Here is a 19,181-nt window from a genome sequence, read left to right as displayed (position 1 = left end):
TCATAGGACCTTGTGGTGCTTTATGAAATGTGAAGCACAAGCCTGAATCCTCTTGTCAAACTTCAACAATGCCATTTTCTTTCTAGCTAGATTGTATGCCTGAGTTGGGCCACTTTTTAAAATGTCTCTGTTTTATATGATTTTTAAAACTTGTCTCAACTGCAAGCACAGTGAAACCAGGGAAAAAACTAGGTGGTTTTTGTTTTTTGTGTTTTGGTGGTTTTTGGGTGTTTTTTGTTTTTTTTTTTTGTCTTCTAACTGGTAGAAATAGAAAGGCAAGCACCTCTGTAGAAAATGCCTGTGACAAATGCAGTTGTCTTCTAATAATCTGTGGGGCTGCCTTTTTTTAAGGTTTAGGTTATTCAGACCATGCAGTTCCTAAGAGACAGTCTTGCGTATGCAGTTTCATGGTGTTGCATAGTTTTTTAACTGAATCCAGCCAAGGATGAGGTAACATTTTGAAGAAGATTGTTCATTCAAGAAACTTAAGAAAAATGTTTAGATGTCACAGTAACAGTAGAAATCTGTCACCACCCTTCACTTGCACGTCTGCAGAGTGGTTGCTGCTGAAGTTGTTCCCATACATGGTGACCATATTGTTCATCGTGCTCTACTTCATAGCTGGACAGTTCAAGTAGAGCTAAATGCTTCCGTACTTCCTATAATAGATAGGCTTGTCCTTCTATTTGAATACATGCAAGTACATATGTTAGCACAGTGCCAGCAAAGATAACAACCAACTTTAAGTGTGCCAAACCTTTCTTGCTACTACAAACTATGGCTACAAAATCCCTCTGGATAATATAATAGGGAACTAGTAAAAACCCACCATACAAATGGGTTAAAAAAATGTCCCATTTCTATGAATTTGCTTCTGAAATTTCCCCTACAGTTTAGAAGAAATTATTGATCTCTTGGTGGAAGAGATGACTTAGGCACTCAAGCTATGTTTGATCGTAGAAATATGCTAAGCCCTTCTGAAGAATCTGTGGGAAATGCAGCCTCTTTCAAGTCAGTAACTGTGCTCACTGATCTTCTGATGGAGCTTGGGATTGCTCTTTTGGAGGAAAAGCAACAAACTCTTTTATTTCTGTATCTTGGTCAGCAGTGGCATGAGTAGTAGCTTCATAAGGCTCGCAAGGGCAACAGCTAACTTCTTTCCTGCTCTTCTGCAGGATGGTAGCGCGGAAGTCTAATGTTATCACTGCCAAACGATACAACTGTAGAGTCACAACTAAGATATTCTTAGCTGTAAAAAACACCAGCATCTGATTGAATATTCTGAAGTGGCCCATCAGGATTGAACGCACAATGAAGAAGGGACCATCCTGTATGAAAAGGCTGACCCCAATGTTCCACAGTTCTGCACTGTACCTGCACAGCAGCAGGCTGGGGATCCGCCTAGTCGATGCAGTTGGCTTGCAGCCAATATGCTGTACTGGAAATAAAACACAGTTATGTTAAAACAACTTTCTAAAATTGAGCCAGGGTTGGCCTAAAGGGCAGTTATAATCCCGGGTACCCTGGATTATAAATGCATTCAACTGTGAACAATTCAACATAAAGCATATCCAATTTCTAGGATCTGTTTCAGCAAAACACACTAAGCTCATGTTAAGCAGGCACTTACATGGTCTGCCGAACAGGACCAAACCCACTTCCCCTTTTCTATCCCACAAAGCTATCAGTATTTATACACTTGTAGAACAAGAAGCAGAAATAGAACACCTAATCTTTCTGTAACAACTTCTCCAGACATTTTTCTGTTAAATCAACATGCTAGGCTAATATGTATATTGAAGAAAAAAACCTACTATGCTGAATGGGAACAGCTTGAGCTGTAGCACTTCAATATGTTCCAGGCTGTCTAAGACCTTGCTTTTAAAAGATTCACCGGATAACCATTGCCTTTTTCATGTGTCATAGTAAGAGTAACTCATGTCAGTGTGGGGCAATATCAAGCACTATGGATAGGAAGAAACTGTGGTCTCTGCCATATAAGACTTGAGCCACAGTTACTCGTTCTTAGCCTTCTGGGTATGAAATTGCATGCAAGTTGTGGTGGGCTAGAGTGCTCTTTGTGGCATGGTGTCTAGAGAAGGATCATCAGAAGGGTTTGTGTGTGGTAAATATGGCTGCCCCTTACAAAAATGCATGTAGCTTAACTAACCTGTCTCTCAGGCAAGAGGATTTCATTAATTTAAAAAACGTAGCTACTTGTGATGCAGTAACAACGGCCAAACATTTCAGCTTACCAAAAGAATTCTATTGTTTTGAGTCAAAACTGGGGAAAAAAAAAAAAAAGAGACTCAAGTGGAAAATGAGTTGTAGAATGTAGAAATTTGCTGAATGCATTAGGCAAAGCTTCAGCAGCAGCTAATTTTGTAATATGTTTTTGCACTGTTGCTGTTTAATAGTCCTAACTGCATTGCTGTAGTCCAGTAATAAGTGCCTAAAAAAATTTCTTTTTCATGTCATGTTTGATGTGTGAGTAAACGTTCTGATGCTTGAATAAGAAGTACTATCTGTGCAACTGTATAGAGCTACCTAAAATAAACTGTACCCATAGCAAATTTCAGGGCAATGTGTATTCAGTAATTTAATGTTTAACTAGTAAATGTAATTAAATAAGCAGAAAGGCAATAACCAGATAACAAATGCACAGTACAAGAGGTTACTTAAATTAATACTATGATTGTTTAATTGAATTTATTCAATTGGCGGGGGGGGGGTTGTTGGTGTTTGTTTTTGTCCTGGTTTCAGCTGGGATAGAGTTAACTGTCTTCCTAGTAGCTGGTACAGTGCTATGTTTTGAGTTCAGTATGTGAAGAATGTTGATAACACTGATGTTTTCAGTTGTTGCTCAGTAGTGTTTAGACTATAGTCAAGGATTTTTCAGCTTCTCATGCCCAGCCAGGGCACCTGACCCAAACTGGCCAACAGTGTATTCCATACCATGTGACGTCCCATCTAGTTTAGGAACTGGGAAGGGGGGGGCAGGGATTCGCCACTCGGGGACTGGCTGGGTGTTGGTCGGCGGGTGGTGAGCAATTGCCCTGTGCATCATTTGTACATTTCAATCCTTTTATTACTACTGTTGTCATTTTATTAGTGTTATCATTATCATTATTAGTTTCTTCTTTTCTGTTCTATTAAACCGTTTTTATCTCAACCCAGGAGTTTTACTTCTTTTCCCGATTTTCTCCCCCATCCCACTGGATGGGGGGGAGTGAGTGAGCGGTTGCATGGTGCTTAGTTGCTGGCTGGGGTTAAACCACAACAGTTTTGTTTTGGTTTTTTTTTTTAAACTTGGGTGTTGTGCATCTTTAACAGAATATATTTCACCAGTAACCTGAATTTTAGCTGTGATAAATCTGAGATGTGGTTGCATCAGTTTTTTCAGGAGGTGAGCTGTTGAGCTGAAATGCTGAAATATTTTCATAACTTCAGTGTTGAAAACAAAGCCTAATGCTGTCCATGAAGAAAAGGCTAATGAAAGATGCCTGGAATATTTTTTTTCATTATTATTTTATTAATTTATTATTTTAGTCAGTGTGTCAACCTAGTAATCAATTTTATATAAGATGCTAGTGAGGATAACGTATCTTTGGACTGGTATAGTTGAGTTGCAAACTTGTAGTGATTGGAGGCCAAAATGGTTGGAACAGACGATGATTGAGGCAGCTTTCATTATTCTTTTTGTACATAGAGAAGCCCTTTTTGTCTAGGGACAAATACAAGCCTGAACGTTGGGCCTTTTAGATTAAGATAAGTGCATATAGTCCCAACGTTACATGGTCCTTTAGGTTCCCTGTGACTAGGTAATTTCTCCTGTGATGACATCTTCTGTGCTCTTGGCTGTGCTGTTCCCTGTGGTTAACAATCTCCTATCTCTCCATAGGGTCTAGTGACCTACTCAGATTTGAGCCATAATATAATGCGAGACCAGATCTAACTTGAGAGCTCACATAGTGAAGTTTAAGGCGGTAACAGGCAACTGGAGCGGATGTTCCAATACAATAATGCAATTCTAGTTTTTTCTGAAAGTAGAGAATTTTATCAGGGAGATCAGAGGTTAGCCAGAAACCACAATGGGCTTTCTTCAAAACCCATCATTGTTATATGAATTGCTCTCCACCAGAAGTACTTGGCATAGTCTGGAGTGTGTGCACAGCCACAAAACATGCCAGCAAAAACTTAAAGCATTTGTTCTCTTTTGTTGTCTGAGTGCAAGTACTAACCTGCAAGATCAAGTGGAAACTGCAACATACTCCAGGTCCATACAGCAAGAATTGCATTTATGAGAGCATGATTCTTCCTATGGGAGGGGAAAAAAGTGATAACAGTGAAGATGCAGTTTCCTTATGTGATAACAAAAATGTTTCCTGTAGTATTTGGAATGTCATTTAAAGGATGGTTGAGCAAAACAGTGATTACTGCATACTTTTCAGATATAAGACTAAGGAAACCAGAGGCACCTTTTGCTATGGAATTTTTGATGTTCAGGCTACGTGTTCCAGCTGTGTAATTAGGCTAAATATCTGATGCTAACATTATAATGCTAAGCATACGGAAATAGGCTCTGTGGCTCAAAGAGGAGATATCTTTGCCCTTGTAGCGATTACACATTCCTCGCAAGCCTGAAGCTTCTCTGCCAAGTGGAAAGGACCTCTTTTCCTGCTCGAAAACCTTTTCTTTGATATTTAAAAAAAGTAAAATAACATACTATGTCTGTAAGAGAGGATGAACCTCTTCTGTGATTCTTTTTCTTTATGATGGATGTTCACAGCTCATCTCAGTGCTGTGAGGGGAAGATGAGCTTACTTTCTCTGGGAGAGATTGCAATGTTGAAAATTTACACCAGACTATGACATTGCCTTTCTTCTTATCTTTGAACACTTTGTCATTCTATCATGAAGAAAGTACGTATGACATAACCAAAGAAGCAACTTGGATAATGAATTACTAAAGCAAACTCTAGTTGCTTCCTCGCCAGTCTAAAACAATTCATTTAACCTGAAAGAAGCTTACTGTGTATCCAGTTTCAGCTTCTGTAGCTGTAAGAACTGATGCTGCATGGCAGTTATGCTAGTTGGTTGGCTCTTTGTACCCTTTTATTGGGATGGATGTGATGTGCTTCTCTGCTGGCAACAGATGAGTAATCCCTAACAAAGCTCATAGGACTTAGGTCTTTTACAGAGGGACAGGTGAGAGTAGGAAAAAGGAGCCCTTGAATGTAGCCTTCTGTTATCTGTGGGATCCGCAGTTCCACCAGTCTGAACGCTGCAGATCCCACAAACAAATCTTCAAGCAACACAAAGATCTTGCACTATGGAAATTATTTATGTCAGCAAATAGTCCTTACCGAACATCTTCGATGTCCAAGGTTTCACTAGCAAATTCAAGTATATCTGCTGCTGTTCCCACAAACATGAGAAGCAGCTGAGACAATTGATCCCGTGTGATTTCAACTCCAATGGGGAGAAGCCATCTCCCAACTACTAGTAGCAGTAGAAAAGTCTGGTGGAGGGCCAGTGTCCATACGGTCTCACAGATAGTGGAAAGGTGATTCACAAAGACTTTAGCCTGTTTAAAAGACAACAACAGTAACATACTGTAACTCCAGGAGACTGACATTATAGGTACCTTCAGAGACTGTATTCATCCTTGCTTTTGTTCTCCTTCACATTGTATTAGATCAGATCATTTCTATGTGGCAGGCATAATTTGAAAAAGGCACATTAATACAAACTTTGGGTAATGGATAGCAAGTCTTTCTCTGTGTACTACTCTTCTTGTTCTCTTTTTTCTGCTGGACATTATCCTTTGCAGAACCATCACCCAGATGCTTTCTAAACTCAGTTACTGAGATTTGGAAAAGAATGGTAGAAGAGTCTCCTCTTCACACAGAGACTTGTCCTACCAACAACAGTTAGTATGCAGTACACTGTAGGCCATTTTCACAATATGGTTTTCCAAAACTATTCTTTTCTTTCTTTTTCTCTTTTTATTTTTACTCACTGTGTGAGGAGCTTGCGCAAATAGGCACAACAGTCCTCTCTAATTGCTCTAATATTATAAGATCTCTACTAGGAATAGGAAAAGGTGTCCCACCGTCTGAATGATGTGGTGACCTGTTCCCTCACTTCCATGACTGGTGTCTCTGGATTGATTGAAGTCTTGGTTGCTGACATTCATTTGAACTGCTCCAGGCTCATTACCACAGTACTGTTGTGAACAAAACCAGACATGCGTAAACATCCCACACAGGGAGCAGATGTGCTCTATGCTGGAAGAGTCCTGTTTTGCTGAACTGCAGAGTGTTCATTTGTGAAAGTCAGTTGATGTTTACAAAGGTACATGCTCACTCGGATTGTAATTGCCCTCTTGCTCAGAAGGGAGGAATTCCTCTCGTGAGGACAGGAATGAGGTGTTGGTAGGTCCCTGAGAAAGTGTAGGATTGTACTGTAGAACAGGATGTAAAAATCAAAGGCTGATGCAGTGGGTGACACCTTTGTGCTGTTAAGACCTCGCTCTGTGAATGCGATCTGCCTGCAGCTCTCCCGAACAGGCTGCTGGGCTTCCTACATAGTCTCTCTCTGGCTAAAACAGTAAAGTAGGGTAAAAACTGGTTATGGTCAGTCTCTATATTCAAACTTGCTCTCAAAATATCTGCTGCTCACCTCTACTATCCAGAAAGTTATCTAAAAATGCCATTGTTTCATTCTTCTGTATGACTTCCCTCAGGCTGAAATGAATAGAGTTGGGGTAGGATGTTTGGTTTGTATTCTCTGCTGCTGCCCCCCCCCCGCCCCATTCCTTATTCTGCAAAGAAATTTAGAGTGTAAGAGGTGAGATTCAGGTATAATTAGTAAAAATGGGCCTGTGTTGTTGCCTACCCCCAGAGTAGAAAAAAAAAACGGGTATTTTTACTTTCTCCAAGTACCCAGTGCTCTGGGAAATTGAATGTTGGCTAAAATATACTGTTACTTCAACTGCAGTAAATCAGTGGGTGGGACTGTCCTGTCTGAGGTCTGCAGCACTGCACTGCCCTTCTACCTTCACGCCCAAGGCTGGCCCTGGAGCAGCTTGGGGTATGGTTCTAAAATCTATCTTCATAACAATCCCTTAACATCTCTCTTCATTGTAATAAAAAAGGGGTAATTAGAAAATCAAACCATGCTGTTATTAAAGACTTTTATCCTATTCTGTTTGTGCCAGAGAACAGCAGATAATTTGCATTTCTCCACTGGGCCCCCCACCATTTTATTGCACGGGGAGTGACGTTTCTGCAACAATCAGAATGTGTTCTAGTGCGTACTGAGTAGCTGTGTTCAGCATAATGCCTGCCAATATAAAGGCAACATTTTCCAGCAAATGTCACATTCTAGCAAATTTCAGATTCTACTTTGATACTTCACTTGGTCTCTGATAATGTTGCTTAGTATCTGGGTAAATGCTGCCTCTTGCCTGACCTTGTCGTAGATAAATGGAGCAGCTTCCCATGGTCTGAAAAATCTGGAAGAAAAAAGTCAGTGCTTGTTGCTTTTATAATTGGCGGCAAAGGCTCTTAAACTGAATGCTTGCTGTATTTGGAAGGTAGGTGTGAGAGCATTGAAAGGTTGACGCACAGATGTGGGCAAGATGATATTTCCATTTGGAAGAGGGAAGTCTAAAGTTCTGGCCGTGGAAACAGTAAGATGGAGGGGCTGGTACTCTGCCCAGCTCCAGCCTTGTGGGGCTAATCTCTCCTTTGGTTCAAGGGCTAACCCCGAGAGAGAGACTGAACAGCTTTTTCAGGGGATGTTTCAGAAAGGAAATTTAACTGATGCTCTGGAGAAGCCTTTTTACCTGTTGCCTGGAGAAAAAGTCTGAATCCTATGGAGACCAGCCCCCAAGGTCAAAGTCAACTTTCTGAGTAGCCCCCACAGGCAGTGTGACACAGTCGGCTGAGGAGACCATGACCTAAAAATACTTCGTAACTGGCATAACCAATCCAGAGTACTAAGAAGTGAGTATCTACCTTGTAACAAGTAGCCTGGGTAGGACAAAGGGATTGCTAACTTGTGCTGGAGGATGAAGGCTAATTCACTTTGGTTTGTCATCAAGTCCGCATTTGAGCTTGACCCTCTGCCCCCTTGCCTGGTCTGGCAGGGGTAAGAGGAACGGAGCCATGAACTTGCATTAAACTTCACATCAGAGGTTGGGGATTTTTTTGTTTGTTTTTTAAAGCCCTGTTTCTCAGGGATGAATTTGCCAAAATTTGAGGCAGGACCCACATGAGGCAGCCTGCTGCATTTGCTGTGTGTGCAGGGATGGTGAAAATCCCTTCCCAAACACTGTGAGAACTCCTAGCAAATGAATCAGTTGGCTGAAGGACAGGAGTGAAATAGGAGCCTGTAGCAGTTATACTGTGTGGATAGCAAGGTGTAGGGGTGCTGCTCAGCAGATCCTGTGGCTCTCCCTATGCCAACAACAGAGCGCAAGTGCTCTCACAGCACCAGAGCGGCTGGTCTGCTGGAGGGAGGTGGAGGAAAGCACTCCCCAGCTTCTAGGGGGCTTGCAAGGGGGCTCTTTCCCAATTTTTTTTTTTCTTAGTGGCACAAAGGTGCAGAGAATACTTCAAGAAAATTAATTCACTTTATCAGTGTCTCTTGTAGGTTTCTCGTATGTAATTTTTGAAACTACTCCCAGCTGAATGGGGGGTTGCTGTTTCAGTGCAAACTTCCATGAACTCTGACTGAATGGCACTCCTCAGGGCTGAGTCCACGTCTCTTCTCAACTGCATGCAGGCAGGAAATGGAAAACCACATCTGCAAAGCCAGTCATTTAAGTAGCCTCTGGATTTTTAATTTAAATATGTTCATCTCTTGTTTTGGTTTGTTTCTCTCTGAATATTTATTAAGTGGTGATTGTGGTGGTGATTCACTTGAAAGTCTGGAGAAGAGCCTTTAGTTTCATCATGTATATGCATGTAAGCAGGGCTGTTGGTGCCAGGCATATTTGCCTAGCCAATTATGTATGTGCAGTGACTTAATGGGAATGTGACAAGGCAAAAGTGAATACTGAGTTTCACAGGCAGTCGCTAAATGTCGTTTACCTCTTTACTGCTAAAGCCCAGTTACTCCTAGGTATCGAGACTGTGTGCACAGTTAAACAAAAGCGCCTTTTTTTTTTTTTTTTTTTTACTGTGCAAAAATAAATCAGGAAGAAATTGTACACATTTTGCATGAATTCTAGCTTGGTTTACTTCTTCTGAGATGAAACTTACATTTCTCTGATTTATAAAACATCTAATCAAAATGAAAACTCTGTTGCATGACAGGGTGTTGTCCTAGTGTGTGGCCTGCAGAGAGCTCGCTGTCAGTGCATGGGGAACTCCTGAAACCCTGAGCTAATTCAGCAAATTTCTGTTTGCATGTTATTTGGGAATAATGGGTTGCGAATAAAACTGAGGTTAGCTGAAACTTTCCACAACGGGTCCAGCATTGAGATGGTAAAATTGATGCTGGAATACCAGGGCAGAGTACCCTCAGTCCTGTTAACGTGCATTTAGGCTGCCCCCCCGACCCCCGCCGGAGCGGGCCCTCTGCCAAGCAACAGGTACCCCGCTTGTTCACTGTGATTTGCTGGAAACCGTGTGGCTGTCACTATGGCAACATGTGTGATGTCAGAAACTCAAAGCAACTGTCACTGCTTCATTTTGCTCATACAGGAAAGCTGAAATGTAAAAGAGGGAGAAAAGATTGCTTAAGCTGTTTTCCAAACTGGGGAAGATAATGGGTATGGGAGGGAAGAAATGGTCGAAGATGTAAGATTACTTTTAGGAGAGTAATACACTAGAATTTTATTTGGTAAGGGAATCCCACTTCGGAATGAGGCTGAGGGAATGGGCAGCAATATTCACTATTCCCTTAAAATGTTTGCTAAGTATCTATCTTATTACTGACTGGGAAGCCTACACTGACTACAGTACTGGTAGTCAGTAAGCCCTGCAAAAGGTGGTCAGTTATCGCTTTCTGTGGTAGTTATGCACCAGGCATTTGGAAAGTTAAGAGGTATTTGTTTATCTGAGATCTTATACAATATTAAGAAAGAATGTTTAGGGCTTTCAATGGATTAAATGATTTTAATTTTCTTGCCACTCTATTTTGCAGACAGGAATTTTTTCACTCAGTAAAGTGCAATTTACTTTATAGTCTCTCCCAAACATGTATTTCATCCCCAAATACTTTACCGCAAAGCACTAGTTTCTATGCAGACAGTATTTCGCTGTTGATATATGAATGGTGTTACTTATGTCCAGTTCTGCAGTACTCAGAGGCAGAATTGCCTCTGTCTTCAGGAAGAGAGACTGCATATTAGTATATGCCTTAAATAATAGCACTGACACAAGCAGTTGATGTTTCCTGTTGAAGATTCAATGTGAGATTGAAGTTCTACTGCCTTAAAGACCACAAACTGTTTTCATGGTGTATATATTAAATATGTGGATTTAGCAACTGCATAATTACCCATTCTGATATTATTTTCGTAAGGAAAATCCCAGCAATACTTTAGTATGAGGAGTAGTACTAGCCCAGGTGCTGTGTTAGAGATAATTGTTAGGAAGGCTGCTCCCCTTCTGGAAGTATTGTTTTTGAATCTATTAGATTGTGTGTTTCCAGAACTCTCTATCCTATCTCTCCAGGTATAAACTAAGCTGTTAACTTGATATACTCCCTCTTTAATTCACAGTAGCAGTATATCAATAAGAACAAAGTATGCCATGTTCTAACATCATTTTGGGAAATAAACTGCTGCCTTTGACTGCAGAATTAGCCTGTTTCTTGGACCAGATTTAACTATGACAAATGTTCTCAATATCCACATTACCTGTCTGTGACTGTTTAAGGAGATTTGGCAAAACAAGAAGACAATAAATTCCTGCTGCTGTATTTAGAAAAAGCCTCAGGCGTTTTCAGTGTAAACACAATTTTGAATATTTGATTATGCTTCTGTGGGCTCTAACAATGTTTCAAAGGAGAAAATGAGGCACTGTGTTGTCTTAGTCTAATTTATGTGTTTTCTTCTGTTACTTTTTGCTGCTGTTTCTATCAGGCCCTTTTCTGCTGTGGATGTAAGGTACTGCATATGCGCAAATGCTGGGACAGGCAAAATCCCCCTTTCACTATGTGGAAGTGCTATGGGGACTTGAAAGCAGCCTGCATGAGGAGGTAGTTTACTCAGTGTGAGCTGCTGGGCTAAGTGGCTCTGTCCTGGCCCTAACAGACCCCATCTGCCAAAAGAACAATTGCCTTTAAAAATTTTACCATGTGTTTTAGTCCTGAACTGGAATCCAGATGCCTGCCTCCCAGATTACGATACAGCACAAACAAAGCAAGGATATAAACACTGACAGACTACAATGTCAGCTATCTGTGGTAGCAATCCGTGAGTATTCTCCTAGGTTGCTGCAAACATGAGGTAATTTGAGTTTAAGACCCCTTTCACTGATACCTGTCTCAATTTTGGCTTGTTTGGAGTTGTGATATCTGCCTGTAAGTGCTGTGAAACTTGTACTTTGTTTTACAAAGGCCTCTAAAGCAATGAAATTTTTCACCATACTGAGCAAGACTCAAGCTGGTAACCTGGGGGTGAAAGGCTGATTTTCAAAACTCTGCTCCTCAGTTCCCCAGACAAATACAGATAAATAATGTCATTTTTAGCTAGGAATGAGGTTCATTATTTGATATTTAGGAAATGCACAGTTGTCATAGCATAGCTGTAGCTAGATTGGGAGACCCACCAGCATGAAACAGAAAATTGGAACAAGACCTGGCAGACTTCTGTCTGTATGCCCAAATCCAACCCATCAAATAATGCATCAATTTCAAACTAGTCCATCTTGTCTCATAATAAATACCTGAGTCCCATGATGAATTTCTAGTAGCCATAGTGATGGTACTGTGCAAATCAGATATAAAAATATTGCTGGTGAAAACCTGAGAAGGAAAAGAAAAGATAGCTTGGTATTATATCACATTGTAAATACCATATATCCTATCACTATCTGCATGGAAAAGTATCTTGTGCCTCCTACCATATGGGATATTAAGAAATAGGGTAACTGCAAATGAGAGTTGCTATTCTTGCTGAATTCCTCATGCTGTCAGTATTATGAATCATAGGTTTATTTGTACATCCAACTAAGATCGTAAATGGAAGTTTATTTAAAATACCTTTTTAAGAACTAACAAAAGCCACTTTACCATTTTATTTCCATCACAGCATTCTCTGTACTTAAAAAAAAAAAAAAGCCTCTAGCTAACATACTCTTTTTGATTTCATGAAAGGTGAATTAATACATCAAGTCATTTCACTGAATGATGCTGGGATAAAGGCTGTTGATCGGAATCTGGTATGTTGAAACAGGAAAGGTAGAAATAACATCAGTTTGCCTAAAACAAGCATTTCTTCAGTAGGAGGTTTTTTGGTGCAGGTTAAATTGGTTTATGAAAATGGGCCTTGGCCTTGTTTCCCCATTTGTGCTGGCAATTGTATAATTATTTAGGATTTCTGTCTAGTTCTTCTCTCCCTGCTAGTCTTCTATATAACTTATGATGGTGAAGCTTTATTATCTTCAGCTTCTTGAGCTGAGTTTATTCAGGAGTACTAGAGAGGTTTCATTACTCCTTCTGCAAGCACTGATTCTTGTGAGGGTTGCTGATATTTTCTTATTAAACAAGTGACAGTTTGTTTTGGGGTGGGTTTTTTTGGCAATTCCTATCCTTTTCGAGTAGGAATGAGGTCTGATGCCACTAATGTTCCACCTAGCTCTGCTGTAGTATGGAGTGAGCATCACTGTAATGCTGCTGAGATGCACAGCGGCCTTTGCATCACACATATGTACTGGCCCAGGACAGGGCAGTGGAGTCAAACTTGGGATACTTGCTTGATTCCATCATTGTCGGCACATTCTGCAGTGAATTTAAATTGCTTATAAGTATGTAACTGTAGCAACATTTTTGTCAAATGTTGTTGCATTTACTGTTTGTTCCTACCCTGAATGTACCTTTATTTTTGTAATCATGGTTTTTCCAGTGGAGATTAAGTATTGAGGAAAAGAAAAAACCCTGCTGCTCAGGAAAATGACTGTGTTGCTGAGCTGCTATGAAGTGTTTCAAACAATCCCCTCCTAAATAAGACAGTCCTGGTTTGGTTTTTTGGGTGGGGGTTGGTTTTGTTGGGGTTTTTTTTTGGTTTTCTGTTTGGTGGGGTTTTGGGGGTGGGGGGTGAGGGGGTGTTGTTTTGGCAGTGGTTTTTTGTTGTTGTTTGCTTTTTTTTTTTAAGTTAGTGATTCTGTAGGGTTTTAGCCTGGTTATTTTGGGAGAGAACACACCTCATTTGAATGGGAGAACTAACATATTTTACAGTATTTCCTGTAGGACTTGAGCACATGAAAAATCTGTCCAGCTGGCAGGTTAGCAATACTGAGCTAATGATACTAGATCAGGCCAGGAGACTTCAGGGGCTTTAACCCTGCTTTCTTTCAGAAGGAGCAATCTAGAGGAAATATTACGTGGCCAGGCCCACAATAATACTTTTTCTCCACATGTGTCATTTAATTTTTTGTGCTGGTGTAATAAGTAACAGTCTTCTGTCAATAATGAATGGAGAGAATATGAGGCTCTTGGAGGCAGGAGAGTCCTGTGGCACTGTCTGGCCATTCCTTGGATCAGTGATTGTCTATGGAGGTATTTCTATAAACACAGAGGATACTGCCTGTTCTGAATGTGAGTGTTTTCCACTGGAGCAGAAAGTTATCCTGATGCAAATAGGTGCTGGCCATTTGTCTACAGTTCTCACCTATAAACGTTCTTTACTGTGCCGCTTAAAGTGCTGGATGACACCCATTTGTAAAATTTCCTTCTAACTAAATTTAGCCCAGTCTTCTAGCACATGTATTCATCTACAATGTAGCTGCTTTTTCTGTATCTATTTTTCTTTGGATTTTCCAAAAGCTGCCATAGCAAGTCTTCCTTCATGAAGAGTTTACTGCTGCCTCCTCTCCCCAGTGAACTGGGTCTGCTCACTCTGCCTCTGTCTCATAACTGTGCATTTGGAGCTCTGCTGTGGTTAAATTTTCCTGTGTTCCAGACTTTATCACTGCTTTTATTACATTCAAATTTAGAGCACAGAACACTTGTGTGAATTGTCACACAACACTGCTGCTGTTATAATGAGTTTCACAGGTTGCAACGGGCAGGAATTTAAGATCATTGAAATACTCTAGGGCTTTTTTTTGTCCTGGATTTGTCTCAGGGCCTGCCTGCAGTTTGAGTTCTTAAAAATAAAAGGTACTAGTGAAATCTTGACAATTAGTTACATGACCACTTCCTTTTTACAGATCATTTGTTTTGGCTGACTGAGTGCCGATGAGCTGTAGATGACTGCAGTCATTCTTCAGATGCATGTAAAAACCCATGTGCTTGGGCAAACTCTGCTATGGCTAATTCTTTTGTTCATTTCTCAGGCAGCCTTTCGTGTGTGAAAGTTCCCCTCTGGAACAGCCTCTCCGACCCAAATCTTTAAGCCACTTTGCTATATCGCAAGAGTGGCCGCTGCTCACCTTTTACCTGTCACCGGGTTTGGGTTCGGGCACTCGTGGGGCGTTAGTAGGGGAAGGCAGAACCGGGGAAGGAGGTGTGAGCCCCGGGGCACGGCAGGACAGGCTAAGAGGTGCGGAGCATCCGCGTGGAATAGCCTGCGTGGGCCCCCGGCACCCTTCGGCACATCACGCGTGTACTCCCTGACACGGTGCCGCTCAGGAGGTGCCCGGGGAGGCGGCGGGGGGCGGTGCGTGCCCCCCGCTTCCCCTGCCCACCCCATCGGCAGCTCCCCAGCATGTACCTCTCCTCCTGAAAGCCCTCCGGGTTTGGCAGTGGGCTAGCCGGGGCTTTACCAGTTTTCCACCCCACACCCCCCGCCCAGGTGGAGCAGGGGAGAAGACGCAAATCCCCTGAAAGCCCTGGCAGAAACGAAGCTCTCGGGCAGCGGCTGCAGAAAGCAGCCTCCCATCTGCAGCCAAGTACATGCAAAGAAGCAAGAGGGGCTCCGGCAGAGCCGGCGGGATAATGCTCACCATTTGTAGCCTCTGCCTTGTTTAAACTTGAGGGTGAGCCCTGTCTCCAGGCACAGGAGAAGATTGAGCAGTGCCAGCAGCCAGTACTTGGGTTCTTTCTTCACTGCGGTCACTCTCCAGACCCCGATGAGAGAGTGCAACACAAAAAGCAGGCGAGTAACCAGAGCATTGAGCAGCACCATCAGCTCCATGGTGGAGCAGCCCCTCCGCCCCTTCTCCACGCACCGCAGGGGCCCAGCGCTTTTTAGGAGCCCTGGGAAGTTACCCTGGGAATCACTGGGAAGCGTGCACACCACAAGCGCACGGATCTCTTCTCCTCTTCCATCTCCACAAAGGGGCCCATTATAACAAAAAAGAAACAGCATTGCCCCTCCCCCAGACTTCCTGAAAACTTTTTAAAGGGAAGAAAAAAAAAAAAAAAAGGCAAAAGCTCCCGCTTCCAGGCTGCAGTGATTTGTAGTGCTCAGTACAGCTCTGACCACGCTAAGACAGGGGCGTGAAGGGTTTTTTTCTGTCCCCTCTTTATCATCTGCTCAAGAACTAAATGGCAGAAAGGTTTCTATCTCACACAGTTACCATTTCTCTGCTAGTCCCACTTGCTGCTCTCACCTTGTAGATTTCTAGCAGAGACAAAATATAAGAAGCATTATTAATTTGAATCTTCCTTGCTAAAAGCTCTGCTGCATTACGGAGACTCCAAAACCCTCTTTCCTTTCCTCCTGAAAGATATAATTCATATTGGGGAGCTTTTAACATTGTTCATTTGACACTGCAATACAGAAAGCAGAAACTGTGTACTTAGTTCAATAGTGGAATCCCTGTGTGCAACAGAAGTTAGAAAGGCTAACCAGTACTGAAATCTAGTCAAACTACTATATTGTGTAATCTACATCCTGCTTCAGGACTAAGAAGGAGCCCAGTGAGGAACTCCAGAAATTAGGCTGAAATCTGGGCTAATGCTATAAAGGAGTGCCTGATTCTTAACTTCTCATTGCTGTAAAGGAGTTTTATTCCGGATTTCGGTAACACTAATGTTGCCAGATAGGCCAGTAGGGACATATACAAGAAATACACAGAATTTTGACTACTAGGTGAGTTACTTCTTGACTGACCTTTAGTGTCTTCTGTAGGAACAGTTTAGAAAGTACAGAGTATGTTTAAAAAATTGCTTTAATGTTTCTCATAGTGATTATGAACTTTATTTGAATTTACACTTGGGTAACCAAAGACAAATTTCTTCTTGATCAAAATTGTCACTGTGTTGCTCCAGTTTTGTGTTGATTTACTGCCAAAGCACTGAAATTGAGATACACCATTGTAAAATACAAATGGAGAATCAAGTCCACATAACGTATTGTGGCACTCCAAAGGTCCTAACTTGCTAGCTGATTTAATTTTAAATATCCTGTTCTACTTTAAACACAAGGAGATACTCTTCTAAGAGTTGTGACCTTTCTAAGAAGGTGTTTTTCCTCAATTGCTAAGATCCAAGTTTTCCTCACTGCAAAACTAAGCCTCTTTCTCTATGAAGCGCTGAAGCTGATGCTGGCCAGCTGATACCCTTGGGGGGAGACAGGGGAGAAGACTACTTAAAAATAACCCTGCCCAGAAAAAAAAGAAAAACAAAAGGCCATTCCACAGTATAGATCGATCACTCAGGAAATGCCTGAGTAAATAAATGGACTGTGCAGCGTCCCTTTTTGAAGCAACAAAATCAAGTTCCTCTCACTCACAGGAAAATTCATTCAAGGGCCTACTACTGATAATACCCTGCCAACAGCCACCCTGCCATATCGTGCCTTGAGTGCTGTTGGTTCACAGCCCTTCCGTTGGTGTTAAGGTCAAACCTAGTTGAAGAGGAAACAGGGAACAGACGGAATTGAGAGATTGTTTAAACAAGATATTCCTCTGTGGGAGTGCTTGATGTCTAAGAAATGACATGGGGGAACTGGTATGTCTAATTGTTCATGGAGATCCTGACAGCACAGATGTCAAACTTGGAAAGATGATGATCAATGGGATGTTCCTATGATATTATGTATTCAGGAAGGATGTGGTGAGCTTTGCTTATAGCTAGTAGTTCTGCATACTAAGACACCTTGGAGCTGAACTGCTTAATAAGGTAACTTCATCAATGAGCAATCCAGACTTCACATCAGTGGAAGTCCCAAACACAAGTAGGAATTATATATAATATTGACTCTGCCTAGCTGACCAGTGGACCATGATGGCTGGCTGATGAAGGAATGTGAGGGACAATTGGGAAAAAGCATAATAACTAAAATGTCTGTTATCTGTTCACAGACATCGTGAACAGGAAGTCTGCCAGGGAATTGTGGGGTCAGTGGATGGTCAGGTGGCACTTCTCTGCCCTCAGGGTGATAAGGCTGTGCAGAAGCTGATGAACTCTTTGGAGTCCCAGCATGAGTATAGATGTACACTGTAGTGCGGAACGGCACTGACTCCTGCACAAAACCTTATAGAAATAGTGTGTTTGTGGGGGGGTCCTTATGGTGTTATATGTACTAGTGTTCCACTAACTCTGTTCTTTTCATAGTTTCTACTAATTTGCAACTTACACTTGTCAGGCTAATTGATCACGGGCTAGGGAGTACTTGGGGCAGAAACTTTGTGTTTACCTTGTTCTTGTACTCTTCCCTGAGCATGGAGCTTTGTTCACTCTTGGAGGCAGATAGTGGAATAGATGGACCTTTACTCTGACCTGAAATGGTTACTTTAATAGAGTAGAGACTATAAAGTCTCTAAACAAATTGACCTGGAGTGAGAGCAGGACAACTTATGCATGTGGTAGGTTGGTATTTTTGGTTGGATCCAAGCTCAAAGCAAGACTCATGTCTGTATGGAGTGCTCTGCTAATGATACACCCTCTTCTTCTTTCTGTCTGGAAGCTTTGTCCATGTAGATGCTGAGAATTTTCTCTGTCTGGGAACCTTTGAGAGTTAGATGCTTCCAGATGAGCTGCTGTACTCTGGCAAATCCTGGACACAATGGTGTGAACATATCATGGCATGTGGGATTTTCATCCAAGACACCTTGGCAAGACTATTGCATGCCTCTTCCATGTAATAGCCAATTGCAGCATGTCTGATGCATTTGGGAAGTGTTAAACCTTACTGTGCCCCCAGCACCAGTGACCTGCTGCAGGAACAGGAAATCTGGCACTTCAAAAAGCCGTGCCACAGAATCTTTGCACATGCATTTGTCTGATTTCAGCTTTTAGGCTGAGTCACTATGCTGATTTCACTAAACAGACCCCATAACTGTCTGAAAGTGCACCAGTTCCCAAGAAGAAACTAGGGTTGGAGATGGACTGCAAGCTGAATGCAAGTCAGCAGTACCATGCCATTGTGAAACGGATGGTCACACTAGTGGAGATACAGAACTGAAACCTGCAAAGTGCTCTCCTCCACTTGGGAAAGCCTTAGCTGAAGTGCTGCCCTACTTTTGATCAATGAGGGAAAATCTAGTGGAGAAGTGCAAAAGTATTTCTATAGTAGGAAATTAATAAATTGCAGAAACAAGTGGTTCATATTTAAATAGTAAAAGTGACATCCTTATTAGGTTGCAGTGCTTATAGAATCAAAAGACCCTTGTTCAAGTACCTGGAAGACTCCAGTTTGAACAGCAGTACAGGGGCTGGAAATCCTGTGAGGAAGAATTCCAGTACAGAAGTTCTGAGGAGTTTGGTGATCACGTGTAATGTGTTTGGGTTTGTTTTTTTTTTTTTTGAAGGGGAGCTCTGAACAAATGAGATTGTCTCAGAATTTACTTCTATTGCTTATTTACAAACTGGAATGTTTTGGCAGCAAAATTTGGGGGTAGTGGCTATTCGCCATCTTCAGTTCAAGAGACTCTGAAGATTTGATTTACAATATTCATAAAGAAGTAATTATAGGATATTAAGCAAGTAGCTGAAAGAGACTGTGGATGAGAATGGCTCATAAATTCAATGTGAGTCAGCAGTGTTGTTCTGCTCTGAAGGAGGCACACTGGGATGTATAAACTTACCTGTAACATGCCAGATTTGAGTTACTGC

The 19,181-nt window shown here is 41.7% G+C and overlaps 1 protein-coding gene across 1 annotated transcript; it reads right to left on the bottom strand.

The window, feature by feature from the left end:
- Positions 1 to 1,025: 1,025 nt before the first annotated feature.
- TMEM26 (transmembrane protein 26) lies at positions 1,026 to 15,826 on the bottom strand. The gene is made up of 6 exons (XM_075026871.1): positions 15,125 to 15,826; positions 11,906 to 11,984; positions 6,115 to 6,228; positions 5,366 to 5,586; positions 4,242 to 4,318; positions 1,026 to 1,438 (listed from the first exon to the last, which is right to left on the bottom strand). The coding sequence occupies exons 1-6, from the start codon at positions 15,487 to 15,489 to the stop codon at positions 1,026 to 1,028; spliced, it is 1,269 nt and encodes a 422-aa protein (XP_074882972.1). The 5' UTR covers positions 15,490 to 15,826.
- Between the last annotated feature and the right edge of the window lie 3,355 nt (positions 15,827 to 19,181).

This window comes from Buteo buteo, chromosome 4 (assembly GCF_964188355.1).
Source record: "Buteo buteo chromosome 4, bButBut1.hap1.1, whole genome shotgun sequence".
In the NCBI taxonomy this organism is placed as follows: Eukaryota; Metazoa; Chordata; class Aves; order Accipitriformes; family Accipitridae; genus Buteo; species Buteo buteo.
This window is presented reverse-complemented; position numbering and strand designations above follow the sequence as displayed.